Source organism: Vanacampus margaritifer, chromosome 16 (assembly GCF_051991255.1).
Source record: "Vanacampus margaritifer isolate UIUO_Vmar chromosome 16, RoL_Vmar_1.0, whole genome shotgun sequence".
In the NCBI taxonomy this organism is placed as follows: domain Eukaryota; kingdom Metazoa; phylum Chordata; class Actinopteri; order Syngnathiformes; family Syngnathidae; genus Vanacampus; species Vanacampus margaritifer.
The window spans coordinates 9,860,218-9,883,551 of NC_135447.1; the positions used below are offsets into that span (position 1 = coordinate 9,860,218).

Consider the following 23,334-nt stretch of genomic DNA (forward strand, 5'->3'; position numbering starts at 1 on the left):
AAGTCAAAGAAGTGAAAGATTCTCGTCCCGCCCGCCTGTTCTCACCAGGATGGCCACACCCCTTGCTCTAGGTCATTGTGCTCGCAGGTGAAACATTCCTCTCAACTTACTCCTGGTATCTGTACTGTTACTGTAGATCCATTCACTTGCGGAGTTTCAATTGACGTAGTTATTATTAGTCAAATAGCATGGTCTGTTAGTGCAACTTAATTGTTTCAGAAAATGTGAGTGAAATTGATGAGCCAAAATGACGAAATAAAAAGAACAATTTGAGGACGAAACTGCTGGTTTATACATACCATAAAAGCAGCACCGGGATATCATTGGAGGAATCTGATTGGACACCCATTAAATACTTCAGTGTCATGACATCATATATTATCTATACAAGTCTCCCATTTTGAACTGATCTACTGTAACAGGTTTTTGCACTATGTTCTTATTTGTTGATGTCCGTGCAAACAGTGCACACACATAGAAAAACCCCCACACACATTTTGCCTGATGGGTTTGAGAGATTTTCTAGTGGTGAGATGAATGATTGAACTTTTTGGCCACAATTCCAAAAGTTATGTGTAGCGCATACACAACACTTCTCAACACCACATCATCTCTTTTACGTGGATCTTTTAGTTTAGATTAATTTTTTTATAATTATGTACTTTGGTGTTATTATCGAATATCAGAAAACACTGGCATTTGAACAGGGGTGTGTAGACTTTTTATCCAAATGATCACATGACCTAATAAAATAAATCTTCCTGATTGAGTTCAAATGGTTGAGGAATGATACTGTGATTAATTTAGCTGCCTTATTTTGTGGCTATGCATTCACAAACATAGAAGAGGAAGTCCAAAAACTTCTGTAGTATACTTTTTTTCCCTCCAGTTTAACTAAGATAAACTAACACCTCATTTAAATTATGGTTGGAGATTATTTTTCTTTTACTGACAGTCTGACACATTGTTCTCAGATTCAGTACAGGTTTGTGGGCATTATATCCCAGCTACATCCACCAGAGGGCAGTGTATTACCAAACAGTTGGCAGTCAACCGCGGTAGGAAGTAAAGAAATGCTAACTGAAAATGCTAACATTGACGCCAACAATCATACTAAACATTTACAGCCCTATATTTAAAAAAACAAAGAAACAAACACATATGAACTACGAGTTCATATCATCAGGAGAAAGTTTTTAATTTTCTGTGTAAACCAAAAAGGTTTTGCCAGCTGTACTCATGCCTATATGCTGTTCTTGTCAGGGATTTAGATGATTCAAACAAAGCAGCATACATGACAAGTTTTACAACTTTTAATACAAACTGTGAAATGTCAACAGCCTTGAGAGCGGACAAAACTATATCCACTACTGTATCCATTTCAATAATTACATAACATCACAGACACGTCGTACTACAGTACAGTGTTTGGTTCCAAAGGCTGAAATTGTAACTTTTAACTGATCACCATTTGCACTTTCTTGCTCTGTCACTCATCAAAGTGTGAACTCAATTTTGATTACTTTGTGATCTAATTTCTACTTTTTTATTATTTGTCTTTTTTTGTTTGTTTGTTTCAACCTTGCACAGCCTACATGGAGGGAAGTCATCCAGAGGCCAGTGATGACAAGAACACTCTACATTGTAGCTCGTTTGAACTTTGCTCACTATATTGTAACGTCATCAGAGTCCGGCAGGGGCCCGGCATACTTTGAGGCAGATAGACGTTTCCACATATCTGCTGAGCTATACAAAGGCTGCTTGAGGACTCATAGGCGCAGGGTTGTCACTAGACTTTTTGAAAGCATGGCAGGAAGGAGACGTAACAGAGGCAGAGACAACAACAACCAGCAACAGGCCCCGCAGGGACGAAGAAGAGCCTCAGGCCGGGTAAAATACATCTCATCTCTGGCACTTAAATGCATATTTTGTTTTGTTGGGCTGATCATTAATTTTTCCACAAAGTCAAGTTAACATTTGATTTAAGCTAAATTGATTTTATTTTCAGTTCAGTTTTATTCCTGAAAGAATATAAAGGTTGACATGACTATATAGCCTTAAAATAAAACAGGATGACATCTGTATGGGAAATATAACCAACAATTTCTACTATTCATCGTATTTGTTGAACAGACCACAAGCATTAGCATGAAAGTAGAGCTCAACCAATAGCTAACGACACAGTAGATAAAGTGTGTATAATAACATACATACAACACAAAGTCCATAACCTGAACCTCATTGATTGCTTGCATTATTCATGACTGCCTCAAAAACCAACAACATAAAACTTACATGTGTATTTTTTCTTCCAATCATGCACGTGTTGATTGAAGTGTTTCTTGTAAGAGGCCATTAAAAGCACGACTGCTTGCCCGTACATGCCCAGTGTCAACTGCCCCATGCTGGGATCTTTAGAGCAGTGTTTCTCAACCTTGGAAAAAAAAAATAAAAAAAAAATATATATATATATATATATCACAAGAAGCACATTATAAATAGTGAAACAATGAGATATAATAATTTCCACACAAATTGAATTATTCAGTGTGAAATTGAGTAAAATTGGACAATTTCCTGTGGCACCCCTGATGATCTCTCATTGACTGCTGTCTGATCCACTTTCCAGGCTTTACGGGAGCCGGCTGCGTTTGCCAAGTCGACTGGTTGTGAATCAGAGGTCCCTCATGAAAAGTTGACCATAGCCCAGGCGAAGAGGGGCACGCCAGGTTCCCATTGATTTCTATATCAAATGGCGTTGTATTTTACAAAATGTTGTCTGTGGATTTAGATTTGACTACAAAATTTGATTTATAGCCAAAATGGTCAAAAGACATTCAACGTTTTACTATAAGACAAAAAAAAAAGGACTAAAAATACACACATCTTCACATTTTCTATAACACTATCAGCTGACATTGGGTGACAAGTATTACACTCACATTCCCACCATCACTGCGTGGACAATGCAATGACTCACACACGGCCACGCCCACACACATACAGTTCAGTTAAAAATCAAACAATCCTTACAAAATGGGATTGGAAAAAAAATATTCAGTTGGAAAGATGAGTCAGCAGTTTCAACCATATCATTAAAACTGCATGCCTGTACTGTTTATGTCATTTTACAGCAGGGTGTTGACTTCTAGATAGCCTGTACGGTTGTATGGCACAATCAAATATTATCATCAAAAAATGTCATTCTTCTTTTCATATTTCTTATCTAAGCTCATCGACCAGTGAGGGTGTACGCAGATGGCATATTTGATCTTTTTCATTCTGGACACGCCCGAGCGCTGATGCAAGCCAAAAATGTGTTTCCCAACACACACCTGATAGTGGGAGGTAAACTGTGACTCTTTCTCATCTTGCTTATTTATTAAATAGCAGCAGCTTCCGAAAATCATCAGAAAATTAAACTAATGTTTGTATGAAGTGTGTAGTGACGAGCTGACGCACAAGTTCAAGGGCTACACGGTGATGAGCGAGGACGAGCGCTACGATGCCCTGAGGCACTGCCGCTACGTCGACGAGGTGGTGCGAGATGCTCCCTGGACCCTCAGCACGGAGTTCCTAACGAAACACAAGGTCAAAGGTTGCGCAGTTAGAAAATAAGCCCCTTTTTTTCTCCGGGAAAAAAATACAAAAAAAATAAAAATAAAAAATAAAATTAAATTAAAAAAAAGCCACTTTGTGCATGGCGGTCTTAACAATATTTTGTGACACTTGCAGATTGATTTTGTAGCCCATGATGACATCCCTTACACCTCTGCTGGATCGGAGGATGTTTATAAGCACATCAAGGCAGCAGGTGAGGATTCATGGTATGATGTTACTCGTTTTTCTGCTGTTGGGTAGCACAGACAGGTGATGGATGGAATTGACGTGTGCCACTTTAACAGGAATGTTCGTGGCCACCCAGAGGACAGAGGGCATCTCAACGTCCGATTTAATCACTCGCATTGTGCGGGACTATGATATATACGTACGGCGCAACCTACAGAGAGGCTACACGGCCCGAGAGCTTAATGTTGGATTCATTAACGTGAGCCAAAATATGTGTTTGACGATTGTATTTATTTTTGCAACCTGATCAGAAATCAACCAGATTTTTGTTCATAACAGGAGAAGAAATACCGCCTTCAGAACCAGGTGGACAAGATGAAAGAGACGGTCCGTACAGTGGAGGAGAAGTCCAAACATTTTGTGTACCGAGTGGAGGAGAAGAGCCAGGACCTCATCCACAAGTGGGAAGAGAAGTCACGGGAATTCATTGGCAACTTTTTGGAGCTTTTTGGACCAGATGGAGCTTGGGTATGTTTACCTTAACTCATTCACTGCCATTGACGGCTATAGACGTTAAAAATTCATTTGAACTTTTTCTCTTAGTTTAACATTTCTTTTTTCACTTTTGTTAACAAGAGTATGAAAGCATAGAAGAAAATTATTGTACATTTAGAACATAAAAAATGTGTGATTAATCATGAGTTAACTATTGAAGTCATGTGATTAATTACAATTAAAAAATTTTAATCGCCTAACGCCCCTAATTTTTAATAATTTAATCGCCTGACGCCCCTAATTTTCAATAATATTTTCTTAAAGAAACAAAAAGTCTATGTTTTCATACTCTTGTTAACAAAAGTGGAAAAAAACGTTAAACTAATAGAAATAGTTCAAATGAATTTTTGACGTTTATAGCCGTCAATGGCAGTGAATGATTTTGAATCCACATAAAAATATTATAACTTTTTTATTCCACGTGATTTTGCTACATTTCCACGGCCACTAATTTTCTGTAGTGCTTGGCCTGCAAACTACAACAACAAAATTTAAATACTCAAAACTAAGCATGATCATTGTTGTCATTTTTAACGTTTTTTTAGACTATAGGTATACCTAATGAAGTGTCCGACTGTATACGCTGTACAGTATATTTTCCTTCTTTTTGAATCAACATCATGCAAGATGTACCCAATGTTGAGGCATAATAACAAAATCCACCTCTGTGTTGTTTGTGTCCTTGTGCAGCATGCTATTCAGGAGCACAGCGGACGAATGCTCCAGGCCCTGTCACCTTACTCATCCCCTCGTGGCTCCCCCAGCAGCAGTCCCACCAGAATGCGCTCACGCTCACCTGACTCCTCCGCAGCCTCCTCCCCAGCCTCCTCCCCAGCCTCCTCCAGCACTACTTCCGCCTCCACATCACCTCCTGCTTCTCCAATCGTCCGCCGCCGCACCTGAAATGGGGACACTCTTCTTACTCAAGGCTACCGACATATATTGTGCAAATGATCAGCTCTTTTGGTCTTAATGTAGGGTTTTTCTTGTGGATATGATTCAAAATATGCCTGGGATGTTCCATTGATTTAAATAATCATTTGAAATAATGTAGCCTATTACTTGTTTATTTAAATGTAAGTACGGTACAACAGTAATCATATTTATGGTGTTTTCTCCATTAAAAGGTAAAAGAAAAAGGAAATACTTCAATTTATGCTTCATACTCAACCAAAAATTGTCACTGGAAATGGACAGGACAGATACAATAAATGTTACATAACATTCCAGTTAAGGGTCAAACGGAATTATATTAGTCAAGTTTTGGTGTAAATAATAAGACGATGCTGCCGTGCCGCTGGTCTGCCAGGGTACCCCCATCCTCATCCATGCATCATGTTCTGAAAAACTAATGTGTTGTTTGGGATTAAAATGCAGATGATCATAGTTACCTTGAATCAGGAGTGTCAAACAAAGTCAAGGAAAATAGTGTGTTCTGCTGGTGTTGATTTTATTTTGAAATACAGTTTGTTAAAAATATATATGAAGTTATATAAAAGTGGAGAAAATGTGCAATTTTGGTACTGAATTTAGCAAGAAATATAATGTAGATGCACATGATTTGCTGTAGATGAAATGATTTGACAAACATTACTATCCAATGCAGTGTTTACTTTTACATCTTGTGTATAGTATTTTCATTTTATCAGTACTAGTAATTTAATCTTACTAATTGTGGGCGTAATGTGTTATATTTTTTTGTTTTTATGGAACACGTCGATAAAAACAAATAACTTTATTATTAATTTAGTTGTACTTAAAGAATTTGGTCGAAATTTAATTGTGGTAGGCTATACTTTACATCCAAATGACATGAACAGGAAACGAGACACCACGAGTGTCTGGGATTTGAAGTTTTTCAGTGTTCGCCCCGCATGGCTGTGACGTAATCACTCCACCGGCTGTCACACACTGGCCATTATTACAGATTAAAGATGGCGCCCTCTCGTACATTGAGGTGCTGCAAACGGGCTCTTAACTGGATACCTGTCCTGTTTATCAACCTGGTCGTTGGCTGGTCTTATTACGCTTATGTTGTGGAGCTTTGTGTTTGTAAGTATATCTTATTTTATGTATTTAGTTTACAATTTTATCTGCGCGTTTCCGTATATGTATTTGTCGTGCAGGTGTGTTGACAATTTCCCGGTCAACTTGTCAGCTGTTATTTGTCGAAATGTGATTTACGTTTATTTCCTGGCTTTAAAGTTGAGTTGTTTGTTTAATTGTTTTTTTTATTCTTCCGTTCTTACATATATTTTTCACGAAGAATTCCTATAAGTAGACAAATATTACTTTTGCGAGTTATAAGAGGAAGTCTAACGGTATCCCTTGTCAATAATGTTATCTTCTTGGCCATGGAAGCCCAAAAAAAGTTCTGCGGTACACATTCTGAATGCGGTAGAAGTTCTTAAAAGCGTGCACCTTACTTTATAATGTGCTTTTCAGGTGTGTTTTTTTTCCTCGCACCAAGGCTATCTGACTGTCCTGGAGTGTATTGTTTTTAGTGCTTTTAGTTTTTGTTTTTGTTTTTTAAAGGCTGCTTTATAACTTTTCCATCGACTTAAATGTGATTAAGTTATTATTATTTTTTTTTATAAAGACTGAATTGGAATGTAAGCATGTGTTGAATTGTTTAAAAATGTAAACTACCATGACTATACTGGAAAAGTTGAAAACTTCAGATAATGAGAAAAGCTTGTATGGGTCCAAAATGGACGAGTTATAAAATAAATTAAATTAACCCCAATAGTGACTATATGGCGGCCATAAGAACTGAGTCATTAAACTAATTGATTAATACGTAATTTATATCAGATTTGCTTGTCAAACAAGCAGGCTCATATTTATTTATGAGAAGACTAAATAGCTTTCACTGTCCTTCATGACAGACTTTTCTTTTTTTCTTTTTCTTTTTTTACTGCCAGCCTGGAACTGATGATACCATTATCTGCTTGCCGATGAATTTTAGCGTCTGTGGTCAGGCGAGGGGCGTCCCTGCTTTCTCAACAAAGCTCTTTCTCATTGTCTTATTGCAAAGGGAAGAGGGGGTGGGGGGTGCACTGCAAGCGGTGCCAGGCTGCTGCCACATGGTGCCAGGACGGGGTGTCGTGCAATGCGAGATGTGAATTTATGCATTCTTGAAGTGCGCTAACTAATATTTTGTCTGCTTGTGCATGTTATGTAGATACAATCACAAACAATGCAGAGCGAAGTAAGTGACCATACAAGTTCCTTTTTAATTTATGATTAGCAAATATTGTGCTAGCGTTGCGTCATCGTTGCTTCCTCTCAACAGTCAGCTACCTGGTCATCTTTCACGTTTTCTTCTTCATGTTCATATGGTCCTACTGGAAGACCATCTGCACTAAACCTGCCGAACCATCGAAAGTGGTAAAAGAAAAAGTTTGCATGTGTTTTGGACCTGTATGTTTTATCTCACACCGTCAAATCAAATGAGTGTCATGATCACTGGCTATACTGTAAAACATAACATTTACAGCTGTCGTTTCTTCTGTCAGTTCGCCCTTCCAAGAGAGGAGAAAGAACAGTTTGAAAGAGAAGAACAAGCGGAGATGCAACAGGAAATTCTGAAGAAAGTGGCGAGGAATTTACCCATCTACACGCGCACAGCAGGAGGAGGTGAGGCATTTTACTTTAGTTGTAAACACTGACTGCATTGTAAGCCGTTTCAGATCGGACCACCAGGAGGTGTGCCAGGACAAAGGAAGTACCACACATCTTTCATCATTAGTCATGTCATCATTCTTCTTTACACACTTACTGTAACCACAAGAGGAAGTTAGTAGCAGCTAATACAAGATGATAAGAAAATTACATTTGAACTAGAATCAACTGATAATGTTCAACATTTTGCAAACAGTTAAGGTTACCTGTACCTGATGCGTTTGTAAGCTGGATCAAGAGCCCAAAAAATGTCAAATTCCATCTTCTAAAATAAAAGTAGTTTTCTTAAAACAGGAAACGTAATATTATTTTCATCATTTGACCACTAAATGTAAATTATGTTAATATTTTATTTATTAAAAGCATTTCCGTTTTGCTAAAAAAAATAAAAAATAGATCATAACAAGAGCTTGTGTGTTTTTTTTTTTTTTCCTGTTCAGCCACAGCAGGCTTGTGTGTAGCCGGAGCAACATTTCATTGAAGAGCTAATTGGACTCATGTGCACTTGTTTATCTCTTTGGGCACACACGATATGTTCCACTCAACAACAACATGGAGAATACGCTTTCTATAAGAGGGGCACCAACCATATCTATTAGCGGTGGAAGTAGCACATCTTTCAAAGACCTACAATTTGAAAATTGAGGGTCCTGCTGCGGACCAAAAAAAAATGTTGGATAAATGGTACAAGTAGCACTGTTTGCGTGCAGCACAAAATATAGACCTTTAAGCTAAAGGTGAATTAAATAATACTGCATTTATAGATAGGCTAATTCTATTTTCCTCTATTCTCTACAGTCATCCGATACTGTGGCGTCTGCCAGGTAATCAAACCTGACCGTTGCCACCATTGCTCCACTTGTGAGATGTGAGTACATGCACTTTCTTTAGGACGTATTTGTTTACATAAAAAAAAGAAGAATGTTAGATGTTGTTCAGGGTGTTCCAGAAGAAACTCGTATTTTGTTTCAATCTAAAATAGTCAGTATGTACCTCCCTATAGTTTAAATTAAAAACATTCTCTTATTCAAAGCGTAAGTGCACAGTGACTTTCCGAACAATTGTACTTTCTTTCGGGTATGTTGAAATGTTATTGTCATATGATGTGCTGACCTATAATTACACATCTATTGTTCAAGGTGTGTGCTCAAAATGGACCATCACTGTCCCTGGTACAGTAACTACTTAATAATAATAAAAATAATTAGTATTATTATAGTAACGATGATGATAATTATGGTAATGAAATTTTATTTTATTTTTTTTTCATTCTCAGGGTGAATAACTGTGTTGGCTTCTCAAACTACAAGTTCTTTGTCTTGTTTCTGGCATATGCTTCACTTTACTGTGGTGTGATCTGCGCTACTGTTGCCCAGTATTTCATCCAATTCTGGTCTGTAAGTGCATACACGTCTTCTTTTTTTAAATGTTTTTTTATTCTTCAAAATAAATTGGCATATTGGCACGTACTTTGTTAAATGTGAGTCAAGGGCAATGTGTAAATTTAACATGATTTGATGAACATTAAATTGTCAGTTTTTTTTCTCCTCCATAGAAACATCTTCCCAACACGCATGCCAAATTCCACATCTTGTTCCTGTTCTTTGTGGCGGCGCTGTTCTTCATTAGCATCCTGTCACTGTTCAGCTACCACCTCTGGCTTGTAGGCAAGAACAGGACCACTATAGGTACTTGAACCTTTTTGCATTATTGAGTGTGACAGTGCTGTTTTTACCCACTGGTGATGTCATGGTTGTGCAAGTTAACTATTTTTTTTCCATACTCATTGACAGAGGCTTTTAGGGCCCCAGTGTTTGTAAAAGGGCCGGACAAAAACGGATTTTCTCTCGGCTTCAAGCGGAATGTGGCCGAGGTGTTTGGGGATGAAGCGAAGAACTTTATATTCCCTGTTTTTTCCAGGTAACATTTCAGCGCTAAAATTGAAGTACACATAATATGAAAACAGGTTCGTACCATGAATACAAGTAAACCCTATACATGTTTATTTCATCAGACTGGGTGACGGGCATTCATTTGTAACCAGACTGGTGCACATAGATCCTGAACAGGCAAACAGCGTCTTACAACAAAATGGCACAAGGTCATTTAAGTTAATTAAATTATTATTATTATTATTATTATTATTATATATATATATTTTTTATAACACCTCATTTGTAGTCTGCCCCCCCCCCCCCTTGCCATTAATCACCAATATGAATTCAATTACAGCCTATCTAATGAGGAAATAAGGCCCAATGGGCTGGCCAGTGATATGCAACACACAGTGGATGACAACAAGGAGCAGAATGGTACACTATATTAAAAACTCTATATTGGGAGTTTAATGTCTTTCTGAAAAGCAGGCTTCTGTATTTTACATTATTTGTCTCTATTTTAGGAGGAGTCCAGATCGTGTCCGTGGTCATGGAAAGTGAGCCATAGAAGGTATGTCAAATTGTAGAATTATTGCAATATTTTGGTGTGTTTTTTCCTGTTTAAGTATTTTAATTTAATTTTTTTTTATCTCATCCAGCTGACCTCACACGTTGCCTTGACCATCAGCACGTCCACGGGAGCCGTCCTCTGTCCTCAGCTAGGCTTCTAAAGTTCCAATGTTTTTTGTTTTGATTTAAATGTACTACGGGGGGGGGCTTCATCACAACCCTTTAGACTGCAGCAGTCATCATGATCCAGAGGTTTTTATTAGTTGCGGTCCTAACACATTAACAACTAGTATAGCTTTACTCTGAGCCAGTGCTTATATTTAACTTCACTACTTAATTGACATACTATTCAGTATTATACTTGCATCATTTATCATTAAGTACATCTCATGTTAGTTAAGCCTCACTTAATGGATCAGGAGAGGTGAATGCTGCCAACCACATGTGCAATATGTCCAAAAAGATTCAGCACAATGAATCATTTTTTTTTGACTGGGTTCAGTTAAGGTCAAATGATTAATTTTTGTTTACAGGGTTGAACTTGTATATTTTTGTCACATTTATAACACAAACTGATCATTTAAGTTTCATGTGTGAGAACTAAATCAGGTTTAACTTTATGTACTACCTTCCACTGCACTATCAATATTTGTGAATCACTTCCTTATATTGTTTGTAAGTGAATCTTAAATGTTATAAAGCACAAAGTGTTGATTTTGTTACAATGTTTGACAAGTCTTTCTTTTGAGTACACATGGTAAAAAGTGCTCCAGGTCTTTGGTCTGATTGAGATCAAATTCAAACAGTAGTAATTTGCAGTCTCAATTCTTTGACTACACATCAAACCATAACTCCGAAGCAATGTGTAAATTTTCTCCCAAAACGTCTTTGATTTTTGTTTTGTTCAGCAGACCATTTTAGGATTTCACTGGGCTATTTAAATGACACCAAATCGTTCCCAAAACCAGATTCCTCCTCTTCACAGGCTTTTCATGTTAGAAAAAATGATGTGCCACTATTGACCGTGATTTGATTTGGGAATCCTACAAAATAATAGGCTATATTTCCTGTAATAAAAAATATATATTCCTATCAATCTGCCTTCAAAAAGGCCTTTATCTATTTTACACCTTTTTTATATTCACCTGAAAGCCCCACGCCCATTCAAAGTTCATATGCGCCGATACATTCATTGCCTCTCTTTTGCTGTCATTTTAATGACTGCGAATGTCTGTGAATGACTGAGCGACAGTTACTTATGGAGGGATTCTCATAAACCTGTGCTTTCTTAACGTGTCATCAAGCCATGGCTCCTTAAAAGTAGCATAAGGTTAAAGTACACTCTACTTGAAACTGCCATGTGAACGGGGAAAGACTTATTTTTGTGTGCGATCACCTTCCACATAGAAGCTTGGTTTGATCGGAGCTTATTAAGTTTGAATAACAGGATTTGTAAGGGGAAATTTTAGGCACGAAGAATATCAGGAGCCATGGAGGAAGCGGACAACAGCACTATTGATCCCGCATGTTTACAGGAACCTCCTCTGGCTATGGATGTGATCAAGCGTAAGTCTTTCCTTAACAACCAGGTCAAGGGAATGTCATAGCTGCACAGCAATGTCGAGCATCTAGCCACAAAAGTTTCTCACTGCTTTTGTCTGTGGTCTTGATATTACATTGCCCCTCATAACACACCAATTTAAGTATTTTCTCAAAATAACTTGGCAGTAAGAAAAAGCCTGTTGCATGTTGTGCGAATGAATACACTGAATGTCCTCTTATTCTAAGAACAGTAGCCACTTTTTTTCATGTACTCAAAAGGATGCTCATGGTGTTGTTCATAAATGAATATGCCATTAACTGGTCTACTCCTTTTTTCTTTTGTGTGCCAATCAGAGCTAGATGAGTTTGGAATGTGCCTTTACGCCATGCTCACCTTCATGTCCTGTATGTCCCTGTTGCTTTACTTGGAGCAATGCGTTTACATTTATAAAAAAATGCCCTACCCAAAGAAGACGACTATCATCTGGGTCAATGGAGCCGCACCTGTAAGATTCCTATTTTCTCTTAAATATCGTCTATCAACCACTTGATGACTGCAATGTGTTGAAATAACTCATCCATCATTATATATTTTAAAAGCATTTTGTATATGAATGAATGAGATTTTTTTTTTTTTTTTTGCAGGTCATTGCCACCATGTCTTGTTTTGGAATGTGGATTCCCAGGGCTGTCATGTTCACAGACATGACATCAAATTGGTGCGTTTTTTCCCCCTCTCCTTTTTTCCAATTTTCAGGTAATGAAAATTTACAGCTTTTTATTTTTATTTTTTAGCTGTGAACAAATAATTAATTGCAAGTAGTTGGAAGGATGCCCTTGACCCAGGCACTCGACTATCACATCATCATGCATCATCAACTCAAAAACATCCGAGTCAAACCTTGCGTGTAAAGTCTGCGTGTAGTTTAAGCCACTGGATAAATCATTACACAGGAAAAGATCACAGGTCGCATTATACTTGCAGCCCTTTTTCATGTTTAACATAAAATCATTGAATTTGCCCACCGTTGTCACCAACATATGAATTGTTATTGATACAGTTATATTTGTGTAGTTATTTTGCAGTGGTGGTGTACAAAGTACTGGTTCTGCTGATCGAGGAGTTGGGTGGCAGCGATGCGTTCCTGAAGCGCTTTTCTGGGAAAACCTTCAAGATCACCACGGGGCCGTGCTGCTGCTGCTGCCTGTGTTTACCTCGTGTGCCCGTGTCACGGTGCTGATAGTGAACTTTTGATCTTATTTGGAAACTAATGAAATTAAATGCCAATGTATTATTTATTTATTTTTTTTTCAAGAGGCATGCTGTTCCTGCTAAAGTTAGGCGCACTGCAGTACGCCATCCTAAAGACGGTGCTCAGTGTCCTCTCCATCGTACTGTGGACAAATGGCTACTTTGACCTTTCAGATGTAAGTTTACTTTCTTGCTTCATCCTGTAACCCCAAATGACGGGAAAATGAACTGTTCTTTTTACAGCTAGAGATAACCGGCTGCGCAATTTGGATCAACCCGTTCATTGGCGTTCTTACCATCACCTCCCTGTGGCCCGTAGCCATCGTGTTCATGAACACCAACCACCTTTTACGCAGCCTCAATATTATACCCAAGTATGCCATGTACCAAGTAAGTAGAAACGAGTTGTTTGCTATCAATTCTACTGTTGACAAATTGTTTGTTTGAAGTAGGGGTGTCAGGCGATTACATTTTTTTTAATCACATGACTTCAATAGTTAACTCAAGATTAATCGCAAATTTTATAACTGCTCTGAATGTACAATAAAACAATTTTTTTCTCTGAGTTTTCATACTCTTGTTAGCATAAAAGTGGGGGGGGAATCATTGATGCAGTAATTTCATAATAATTCAGTACAAATTTGAAAAGATGTACTGTAAAAAAAAAAAAAAAACGAGTGATATTTATTTGTGTTGTGGTAATTTTTCTGCCACCAGATGGCATGATTGCATTTGTAAGACATTGGTGACAGCTCAGTGCATTTTTCTTTTCATATTAAGAGCTAAGTAATCTTTAACATGAAGTAACATTTTTAAAATAGAACTTGACCCCAATATCCACAAATATATGCATTATTAATAAATTTATTACTGCAAAATTTTGACGTGGACGTGTCTGTTGCGTTGTGACTGGAATTCCCCCAGTACAGGCTTTTCAAGTAAGGGGTGGTTAAAAAAAAATGAGTGGCGTTAAAGGAACTTAAACTAAACTTAAAATTAAAACACTAATTTTGACACCCCGAGTTTGAAATGATTGCTTGAACATATACTCGGCGGCCTTATTTCAAGCTACTGTGGCTGTTTTACAATCAGGAAGTAAAAATGAGAAGAATAGAATCATTTGCTATTCATTTCATGCAATTTTAAGGAAAACACAGGTCTGTCTTTAAAATTATCTGCTGCATGAATGTTATCTAACTTGAGTCCACTCCGCATTCCATTAACCAAGTGCTTGTTTTTAATCCTTAGCTAATCCTCGTATTAAGTCAACTGCAGACGTCTATCATCAACATCCTGGCTTTGGATGGAACCATTGCCTGCGCCCCTCCCTTCTCCTCGCAGGCCCGCGGATCCAGTGAGGAACATTTCCACAAGTCTATTTTTGTCCTTCCCCTTTGGAACCATATGGACCAATCCCGTTCTGTCTTGTTTCCCGCAGTGCTAAGTCAGCAGATGATGATCATGGAGATGTTCATCATCACGCTGGTCACTCGCTTCTTTTATCGTCGTACATATGACACGCTTCCCTCACCGGCGCATAACGACCACCAAGACAAGGTCGGAGCCCCCCTGCAGGCTGCTCACATGGAGCACGACGTCTGAACAAGGGAAGGTGAAAGATGCGCTTTATCTGAGGTACCGTTGGCCAAATGGCCAAATTGATGTTGTTCTGTGAGGCAAAAACTACCTCATGTGTCACTCAAGTGGGAGAAAACACATTTTTGCTTATAAAGTATTTCCGCAGGACTGTATTTGGTGCTATCTTTAATTTCGCTTAGGTTAGTTAACTCCTCTGAATCTAAAAGGAGCCATATCAAGTTGTCTTGATTTCAGGCTGACTATTTTATTATGATTTTTAATATACAGATAATTCATCTTTACGTTCCTTGACAAGTTAGTATAGGATGAATTGAGTCATTTCCATCATTAAGAGTGTTTGGCAAGAGAAGAACAGTGTAGTGTATTCTCTTGACTAGGGCTTTTCAAACTAATAAGATCTAATATGAGCTGGGCCAACATTGCATTAGAAAAAATGTGCTGTAATAGTTTTAGAGCACTGACAACGATCACAATTTATAATTTATTGATGCATTATTACCACTTTATCTTTTTAAAGGCTGAATTTATAAAACCCCACTTGTACTTAGAGATTGTCATAATTAAATCTTTCGTAGTTGAATGTTTTGAGAATCAAGGTCATATTTAAGCCTTTTCATGTGTTCTGCATGTCTACGTAGCGCTCCCATCAAACCTTCTGTTGTCTGTGAACAAAACGCCAGAGGTTTATTTAAAGACTGCTGACCCACATAGTACAAAGCGGGAAATACTTGTGCTGTAGATGAAGTGGCAGCTTTTTCTGCTGTTCCTCTAATGGCCAAAAGAGAGCGCGTTCCACTTCAAAACCTCATGCACCGACCTGAAAATAAAGAAGCATCCCTTTCCACCCTCTACTCAAATGCCTCATTTGTAAAAAGTTGAGATGTTTTGCCAAACCTTTGTATGCTAACAAACTAGATAAAGATGTTCTCATTTCCAAGTACGATGTCACATTATTATTCGTAACATAATGCAATATGCAATCTCAACAACATTCCACATCATTCTGTGATTCCAGAATCACATTTAATGTTAAATTCAATATTTTATATCTTTAGGACCACTATAATACTATGTTTTATAAACTAAACTGTATATTATTTTAGTAATTCATACTAACATTATACCAACATTTTCTATTCACTTGAACTTCAAAAACAAATACTTTCTTGTTTCCTCTTAGCTACTCCTCAGCAGTTGTATAATCTTTCTCATGACTCCATTGTGCTCAGTTCTGATTCAAAGGCCCGGTTCTCTTACGCTTTTAAATAAGATTTATTGCTCTAAAAATAACATTAACACCCAAGTCTCACATTTACTTTTCAATATTCCACCTCCATAAGGATAAATCATTACTCTCGGCTGTATTACTTAAGAATTAAAACTTTTACTATACTGTAGTATACACCGGATGTAAAAGTCTAGACACCCATGTTGTAAAGCAAAGTTTTTGCATTTAAAAAAAAATGACAAAAACATGATAAATCCTTTAAAACCTTTTTCCACTAGTAGTGTAACTTGTACAGCTCAACTGTGTGTGTGTGTACATATATACGTATATTTTCAAGAGGGTAAGACTAATTAAATAAACAACTAAGAACATAGTTGTACATGTACACAGCATCTTTACAACTGGGATATGAGTTCAGATTTAACAAATTATGTTTAAACCCGTGTTAAATGGAACTTGGACCTTAGTCAGGGTGGTAGAAATTATGAACACTTTGAAAGGGCAGTCAGTGCTTGCACAAGTTTGTCAGGCTTCTGCTACAGATAAAGGAAAAAATGTCAGGAACATCAAAATGAACAGACTTTTTATATCTACTGTATGTACTATGCTTATTATCAAAGAGATTCAGAGAAAAAGATACATTAAAATATCGTAATCATTTGCACAGACAAATTTCGATGATCTGCCGTTTACATAAACAGTCATCAGGCATATGAGAGAGAGAGAACATTTTGATGACAGCCCATGGCTCTGCATTGCTGACGAAAGCAGCTTACCCCCTCAGTTGCCGTGGTAACTGGGGAGAGGAGCCAGGCGAAGGGGAGGGGCTTTTAAGGGAGAACTAGAGGAGAAAACATTGGAGGGACAGAGGGAGGGGACGCAGACAGACGATAACATAGTAAACACGGTGAGTCCAACGCAGGTGTTCTTCCGAGGGAGACAAAGATCAACTCTGATATAAATGCACCATCCAGCGAGTGACGAATAATAACCGCATCAAAAGAGGGGAGGAGACTGGGGCTGACGCAGAGAAAAGATGGATGTACAGACGGAGAACGTGGACCCCCCGCCTTCTGAATCCCAACCAAGTGGAAAAATACGAAAAGGATTTAAGCTGTTTGGCAAACGCAAACCCGGTAACATCTTTTCTCTTAAAAACACCAAATCACCTGTCACCAGGAGCCAAACCCTCGATGGATTACCCGAAGGCGGCGCGCCTGATTCCGAGCTGGAAGCAGACAAGGAGAAGGCGCGCGAGGTGAGTCAAGGAGACTGCGAGCGTGCGGAGGAAGAGCCGACGGGCGAAGATGGCGTCCTGGCCGCCGCTCGCAACTCCATCTCCTCAACCGGCTCGGCCAAGTCCCTCAGTTTTTTTTCACGGCTGAGGGGAGCACGCAGAGGGGGGGACCGCAAAATCCACACGGTGAGCCAGCCGGTTCCTCGACAACGGCAAGGGTTGAAGAATCTCTTTGGCAGCATGAAGTTGCGTCCGAAAGATGAGGACAAGGTAGACGCTCCCCCGAGCCCACTCCTCATGTCCTCCCGCTCTAACAGTGTGGAAATCATCAAAGAGGACATCGGCCTCACCCCCAAATCTCATCCTCGCTCTCTGGAGAGCCACGAGAAAGCGAGCGGCGAGAGCTCCCCAACCGGCGATTTAAGCAAAACTGATCATGCATCGCCTGTGCCCGCTACAGAACCTCCAGCGGTGCCCACTGAGAGTAGCCTGGGCTCCTTATTGGACGACATCTCCTCCCTCCTCACCTTCGAGTCCATCTCAGGTGGAGACATCATGGCTGACATGAAGGCCGAGTGGGGCAAAGCTCGATGCGCCCCCAGCCTCGAAGCACCTGAGGTCTCAGCGTCGGCCACTTCTCCTTCTCCTGGACCTGCCACGACCTCTCCTCTGACCTCTTCTTCATCTGTAGCTGCCGGCGGTCATTCTATTACTTCTGTAGCTACCCCAGTTGTGACTAGTTTGACCAAATCTTCCACGCTGACAACTGAGTCAGTTAAACCAAGTTCAGACTCTTTTCCAGCCTCGGAGAAACCTTCTATTGAGATTACAATAAAATCACCTTCTACAACCACAACCGTGAAACTTTCATCAACCCCTCCCATAATGTCCACCCCTTCCATAACAATGAAAACCATACCGAGCAGTACTCCCTTTAACCAAGCTTCTCTGGACAAGACTCAAGTAACCACTTGTAACTCCACTTTAGGCAAAGTGGCTTTATCAGACGCAGAACCTCCCCCTCACTCTTCTCCTTCTCCAACTGCTGCCTCAGTAAGTAAACCTCCCGCTGTAGCTACACTTCTTTCATCCCATAAACCTGCAACCCATAGTCTATATTCCCCCCCTACCTTCACTCAATCCGATAGCAATGGTCAAACGTCCTCTTCTGCCAAACCTCAAAATGTAGCGGCAAAGGTGGAAACTGCTCCCAGTCCTGTTAGAAGCCAACCTCCTTTAATTCCCCACACCACTATAACCACAACCATGCCAACCATTTCCAAACCTGTACAGACCTCCAGCCAACAGGTGTCTAATGGGGTCTCCGTCACTGAGCCTAGTCCAACTACTTTTACAAGTTTCTCTATGGCGAAAAAATCTCCGCTGTGTTTAGATAAAGAACTTCCATCACCCCCTGTCGCAGGTCAGGGTCCAGTTTCCCAATCGCGAAGTCCTCCACAACCCGTGACTCTATCTAAAGACCGTCATGTTCCTGCACCTTTTGTGACTGTATCTAAAGACCCTCCTGTTCCTGCATCTTTTGTGACTGTATCTAAAGACCGTCATGTTCCTGCATCTTTTGTGACTGTATCTAAAGACCCTCCTGTTCTTGCGTCTTTTGTGACTGTATCTAAAGACCTTCCTGTTCCTGCATCTTCTGTGACTGTATCTAAAGACCCTCCTGTTCCTGCACCTTTTGTGACTGTATCTAAAGACCCTCCTGTTCCTGCGTCTTTTGTGACTGTATCTAAAGACCCTCCTGTTCCTGCGTCTTTTGTGACTGTATCTAAAGACCCTCCTGTTCCTGCACCTTTTGTGACTGTATCTAAAGACCCTCTTGTGACTGTATCTAAAGATTCTGTTGCTGTGCCAACCTCTACCAAGCCTCCTGCCCAGGCCCATATGTCAGTTTCTATGACGAAAAGCCCTCCTGCTCCAGTCCAGATCCCTGTTACTCAATCGAAAGCACCCTTTCTCCCTGTCCCGTCCCTCCCTGCCACGACTCCTGTGCCTTTGCCAAGTGAAACGGCAACATCTAACAAGATGAGCGCCAATGAGCCATCAACAAATGGACAGTTGTCTCGCCCGAGTAGCACAGATGCACAGATAGCCAAAGTGGAGGAACAGCAAAACGGGTCACGCATGGACCTCCCGAAAGGAAGGAGGACGCAAGGAAAGGCACTTAGCAAAATACCCGTGGTTGGCGGAGGCCGAGCTGGAAAGCTACCAGTGCGGGACAGCCAACATACCGATGACGATTCAGGCAGGGACCCGCCCACTCCCACAGACGAGGACAGGCGTCATTTGGACTTTCACAACACAGGCAGCAGAGACAAAGGTGGCAGTGTTGACGTCCATGTGGCCCCCTTCAAACACAGCCAGGAGGAGAGTCCGTCACCTCAGCAGTCCAAGGCCCCCGCCGGTGGTCCGCGTGACTCCAAGATCCCCGTCAAGCACGGCGCACAGTCTCCACCCGGATCTCAAATCCCGCCAGCTAAAGAAACCCCTCGCACCAAGATACCCGTCTCCAGAGTTCCTGTCCGCAGGTCCGTGGGTAATAAACCTGCAACTGCTGGTGCCGTGAGAAAATAATCAAATACCGTACACGCCATGCTTCTCCAAAGTTATGACTGCAACCATACCCCCCCCCACCCCCTCTAACTTCAAATCGTCACCTACTGGCTTCACAAGACCACAAACGTCAAGCAGGAACAGCACAGAAGCACAAACATCTCCACACAGTCACGGAAGGTTCAGTCAAATCAGAACAATTCATATTCGGCGAGATAAAGCGTTCTCTTGGAATTCACACATAACTTGGACTGGTGCCTTTTTAAAGGTTTCTTTTCCTACAGATTTTAATTCCGTCTTTTCTACAGTGTTTTAAACTTTTGTTACGCTGACGTTTTCTAGAGGCCGTCAAAACCTTCTCGTCTTTCTTTCCGGGACCACTCTTTTACTCCATTTCTATCCAGAAACTGCAGCTCCTAATATACATTCCACACCTATAGCTCGGGTTCTACTGTATGTAGCAGAAAAAATGTGCCATTTTCTATTTGCACTCGTCCAATGTACATGCCCTTACGTGTTTGCCTGCTCCTATATAACATGGGTTGATCACATGGTGAACAAAGGGAGAGACTGGGACTTTGAAACAGGGATGGAAATGACTCAGCAGCCATGACGGCTGCCTCTGTGGACGTTTGAGAGGATGCTGAAATGTGTTTTGCAGATTGCTATATTGACACATATCCTCATCTTGCTTATGCTCAATCTGTGTGCATAGTCTTACCTACAGTATGTAGTTTCCTATTTAATCAATAAAACGATATGTGTACTTAGCAAATGGCTTTGTGCTGTTTAAGCGGCGGGGCGGCGTGACCTTTTTGAAGCAGCTCATAAAAGAGGATTTATGAAGTATGCTGGATTATCTTTTCTGCTAATTTAATATGGAAGGAAATGACATAACGCTGTCATTCAGGAAAAGATAAGAGCATATAAAGATTTTAAGCTTGGTTTCACTGTGACCTCCTCACAGAGCGCGATTGTGACAGCATCCGCACTGCGAGTTCACTGACCTGAATAGAAAGCACATTAATGTCAACTCCAACCTGGCCAATCCGCTGCAAGGGAACCGGGTTATCACGCATCTTATTAACAGAGGAGGTTTGGAAATTGGTGTCATTGCTATTCGTGGCGCGTTTCATGCGCTGCTTATTTTAACGAATGCAAACATCGAGCAGGGAAGAGTAAAGTCATAAATAGGTGAATATCAACATTTGCTTATTTTTTTCTTCTTAAAAATGAAGGTCGTGAACACAAAAGTAACATTTCACTTTTATTAAAATTTTGGAAAAGCTTATTCTCCGTAGACAACTTTAGGGAGCTATTTACCCGTTCCGCTTTTTATTTAACTTTAGACATGTCGACGACCCTCGGAGCTCACTGCGCTTTATGTTGGATTTTTACAACAAAAGCTTTGTTAAAATTCAAAGAAAAAGTTAGCAAATTGATTATTTTAACAAACATGCTTAATGACATTTAAACAAATTAAGGAACTGGAGTTGGTATAGTGTATATTGTGTGTATTTATATAATTTTGGTACCAATATTTTCGCTTTTAATACAAATTAACTGAAATTTGGAGCAAATTTTACCAGCCTGCTTGATTACTAATAATCGGTATCAGTATTAGCCCTGGAAAAAAAAGAAGTATCGATCTATCACTAGTATCGGTACTCATGGAGGCTGCCGATACCAATATCAGCCACCTTCTTGTTGATGCAATTTCTGTAAGTGTTTGTATAGGAATAGAAAAAGAGAACTTGACTTTAATTTCATGCAATTTTAAGGGAAAGTACTACATTGGGATATATAGGTCATTGTTTAAAATGATGTCATTGTTTTTTGGGGACATTTTATGTATTGAAACTATGATATCGGTGACTACTCAAATTGAGTACTCGCAATGACTGGTATTGGTCTAAAAAAAAAAAGTGGTATTGAACATCTGTCAAATAAACTAAACTAACATAAGAAAAACATTGCTAAAAAGATCATGATTATCCCACCAGGTACAGTGCAACACGTGATTATTTGTTGCAGAGCATGGCTATTAAATATTTAAACTTTAAGAGCATGTAGAAGTAATAACTGCATAGAGTTTCTAATTACATTATGCACTTGGGACTTAGATTCTCGCTACGGTTTGCATTAGGAATCTCGTTCAGGAAAATTCAATGAATGTCATTTTGTCGATAAACATCCTCATGTCTCTTTCACGCTTACAAGTCATGACTACAACAGCGTTTATGCTAGTTGAGCCACACTGAGCTTGACTTTTGTGACTCGTTGCATAAGCTTTTGCAGACAATGATGTGCTTGTGTGCGCTCCCAATGTGGTACGCCACTTACAGCCCCCATAATGCACTGGGACGGCCACCCTGGTCGGTGCATCTCGTGTTTGAGTCTGCATTTGCCTCCGGAGAGAGATGTGCCTCTTTAGAGCCTAATTTAGCATGCTTCAGTCTGTGTTTCCATGCCAACTCCACTAGGTCAACCAATGGAAGGCCGCTGGCATTGATGGGAGGAGTTTGTAAACATGAGTGCTTTGCTTACTCACTAAAAAGAAAACTTTCACTCATTACTAATTTGCATTTTTGAATTATAGCAATTAAACGCACACGTCATATGTTCATCTGGGGATCTGACCTGAATGTTTGTTTGTATCAAGGTTTAATTATGCTAATTGTTATTCATTTGCCCGAAGCAAGTAACATGTCACATCATTGCTAGTAAACCAAGTAACTCATGCGCATATTAATTTAGCACATTGCTTTTATGCCTGAGATGATGATCATGATGACTATTTGGGGCATCTTGACTTCTCATGCAGTGGGATGTTTAATACTGGTCGTAGATTTTTTTTTATGTTTGCATATTTTTCAGGCCACATTTTGCTATGCTCTACATTTGCTAGCTAATGTTTGTACACTTTTGTTAATCTGTACTTTTAGTACTTCTACTTTACCATATCTTTTTTTCCCTCCACAAATATCTGTACTTCTAACTTTTGCCATCTTTAATTTAAGGCTTGCAGGAAAGAAAACAAAACAATTAAAAAAAAAAAGAATTTATTATTTTTTTTGTTAAGGCCTATTACTGAAAAAAACAAAAAATAAAAACGTGTTGATTAACACAATCATTCATACTGGAAATATAAACATGTATATTGCAATATAAAAATATATAAATGTGATATACAACTCATATACAAGAGCATGTTAATCTTAAATGGGGACATCGCGAATAGCAACTGATATCAGACTGACTGATAAAAGCATTACGTCATGCTGTTGCAATACATCTCGCACTGAGGGCCTCTGCTGGTGGAAAAAGAATATTGAAATGTTGAGCTCACAGACTGAGCTCATAAGATGACCTCATCACAAATTGTTATCAGCTTCTATTGCCGCTAGAGGGCGCTGCTCGTGCAGTTTCT

At 39.5% G+C, this 23,334-nt stretch overlaps 4 protein-coding genes across 4 annotated transcripts; all 4 read left to right on the forward strand.

The window, feature by feature from the left end:
- Window positions 1-1,688: 1,688 nt before the first annotated feature.
- Window positions 1,689-5,637, forward strand: LOC144036089 (choline-phosphate cytidylyltransferase B-like). The gene is made up of 8 exons (XM_077546393.1): window positions 1,689-1,890; window positions 2,630-2,729; window positions 3,232-3,348; window positions 3,440-3,591; window positions 3,736-3,814; window positions 3,906-4,048; window positions 4,129-4,317; window positions 5,035-5,637. The coding sequence occupies exons 1-8, from the start codon at window positions 1,807-1,809 to the stop codon at window positions 5,245-5,247; spliced, it is 1,077 nt and encodes a 358-aa protein (XP_077402519.1). The 5' UTR covers window positions 1,689-1,806; the 3' UTR covers window positions 5,248-5,637.
- A 606-nt stretch (window positions 5,638-6,243) lies between these two features.
- Window positions 6,244-11,194, forward strand: LOC144036091 (palmitoyltransferase ZDHHC20-B-like). Its single transcript, XM_077546394.1, has 13 exons — window positions 6,244-6,396; window positions 7,529-7,555; window positions 7,640-7,734; window positions 7,863-7,983; window positions 8,827-8,896; window positions 9,168-9,200; window positions 9,305-9,425; window positions 9,584-9,716; window positions 9,822-9,948; window positions 10,043-10,129; window positions 10,261-10,340; window positions 10,430-10,476; window positions 10,565-11,194. Exons 1-12 carry the CDS (start codon window positions 6,279-6,281, stop codon window positions 10,471-10,473), a joined length of 1,056 nt encoding a protein of 351 aa, XP_077402520.1. The 5' UTR covers window positions 6,244-6,278; the 3' UTR covers window positions 10,474-10,476; window positions 10,565-11,194.
- Window positions 11,195-11,353: 159 nt separating this feature from the next.
- Window positions 11,354-16,793, forward strand: LOC144036092 (organic solute transporter subunit alpha-like). The gene is made up of 8 exons (XM_077546395.1): window positions 11,354-12,041; window positions 12,372-12,523; window positions 12,663-12,736; window positions 13,093-13,251; window positions 13,334-13,445; window positions 13,513-13,659; window positions 14,518-14,623; window positions 14,708-16,793. Exons 1-8 carry the CDS (start codon window positions 11,966-11,968, stop codon window positions 14,869-14,871), a joined length of 990 nt encoding a protein of 329 aa, XP_077402521.1. The 5' UTR covers window positions 11,354-11,965; the 3' UTR covers window positions 14,872-16,793.
- A 160-nt stretch (window positions 16,794-16,953) lies between these two features.
- LOC144036088 (uncharacterized) lies at window positions 16,954-20,679 on the forward strand. Its single transcript, XM_077546392.1, has one exon. The coding sequence runs from the start codon at window positions 17,133-17,135 to the stop codon at window positions 19,923-19,925; it is 2,793 nt and encodes a 930-aa protein (XP_077402518.1). The 5' UTR covers window positions 16,954-17,132; the 3' UTR covers window positions 19,926-20,679.
- Window positions 20,680-23,334: the final 2,655 nt, after the last annotated feature.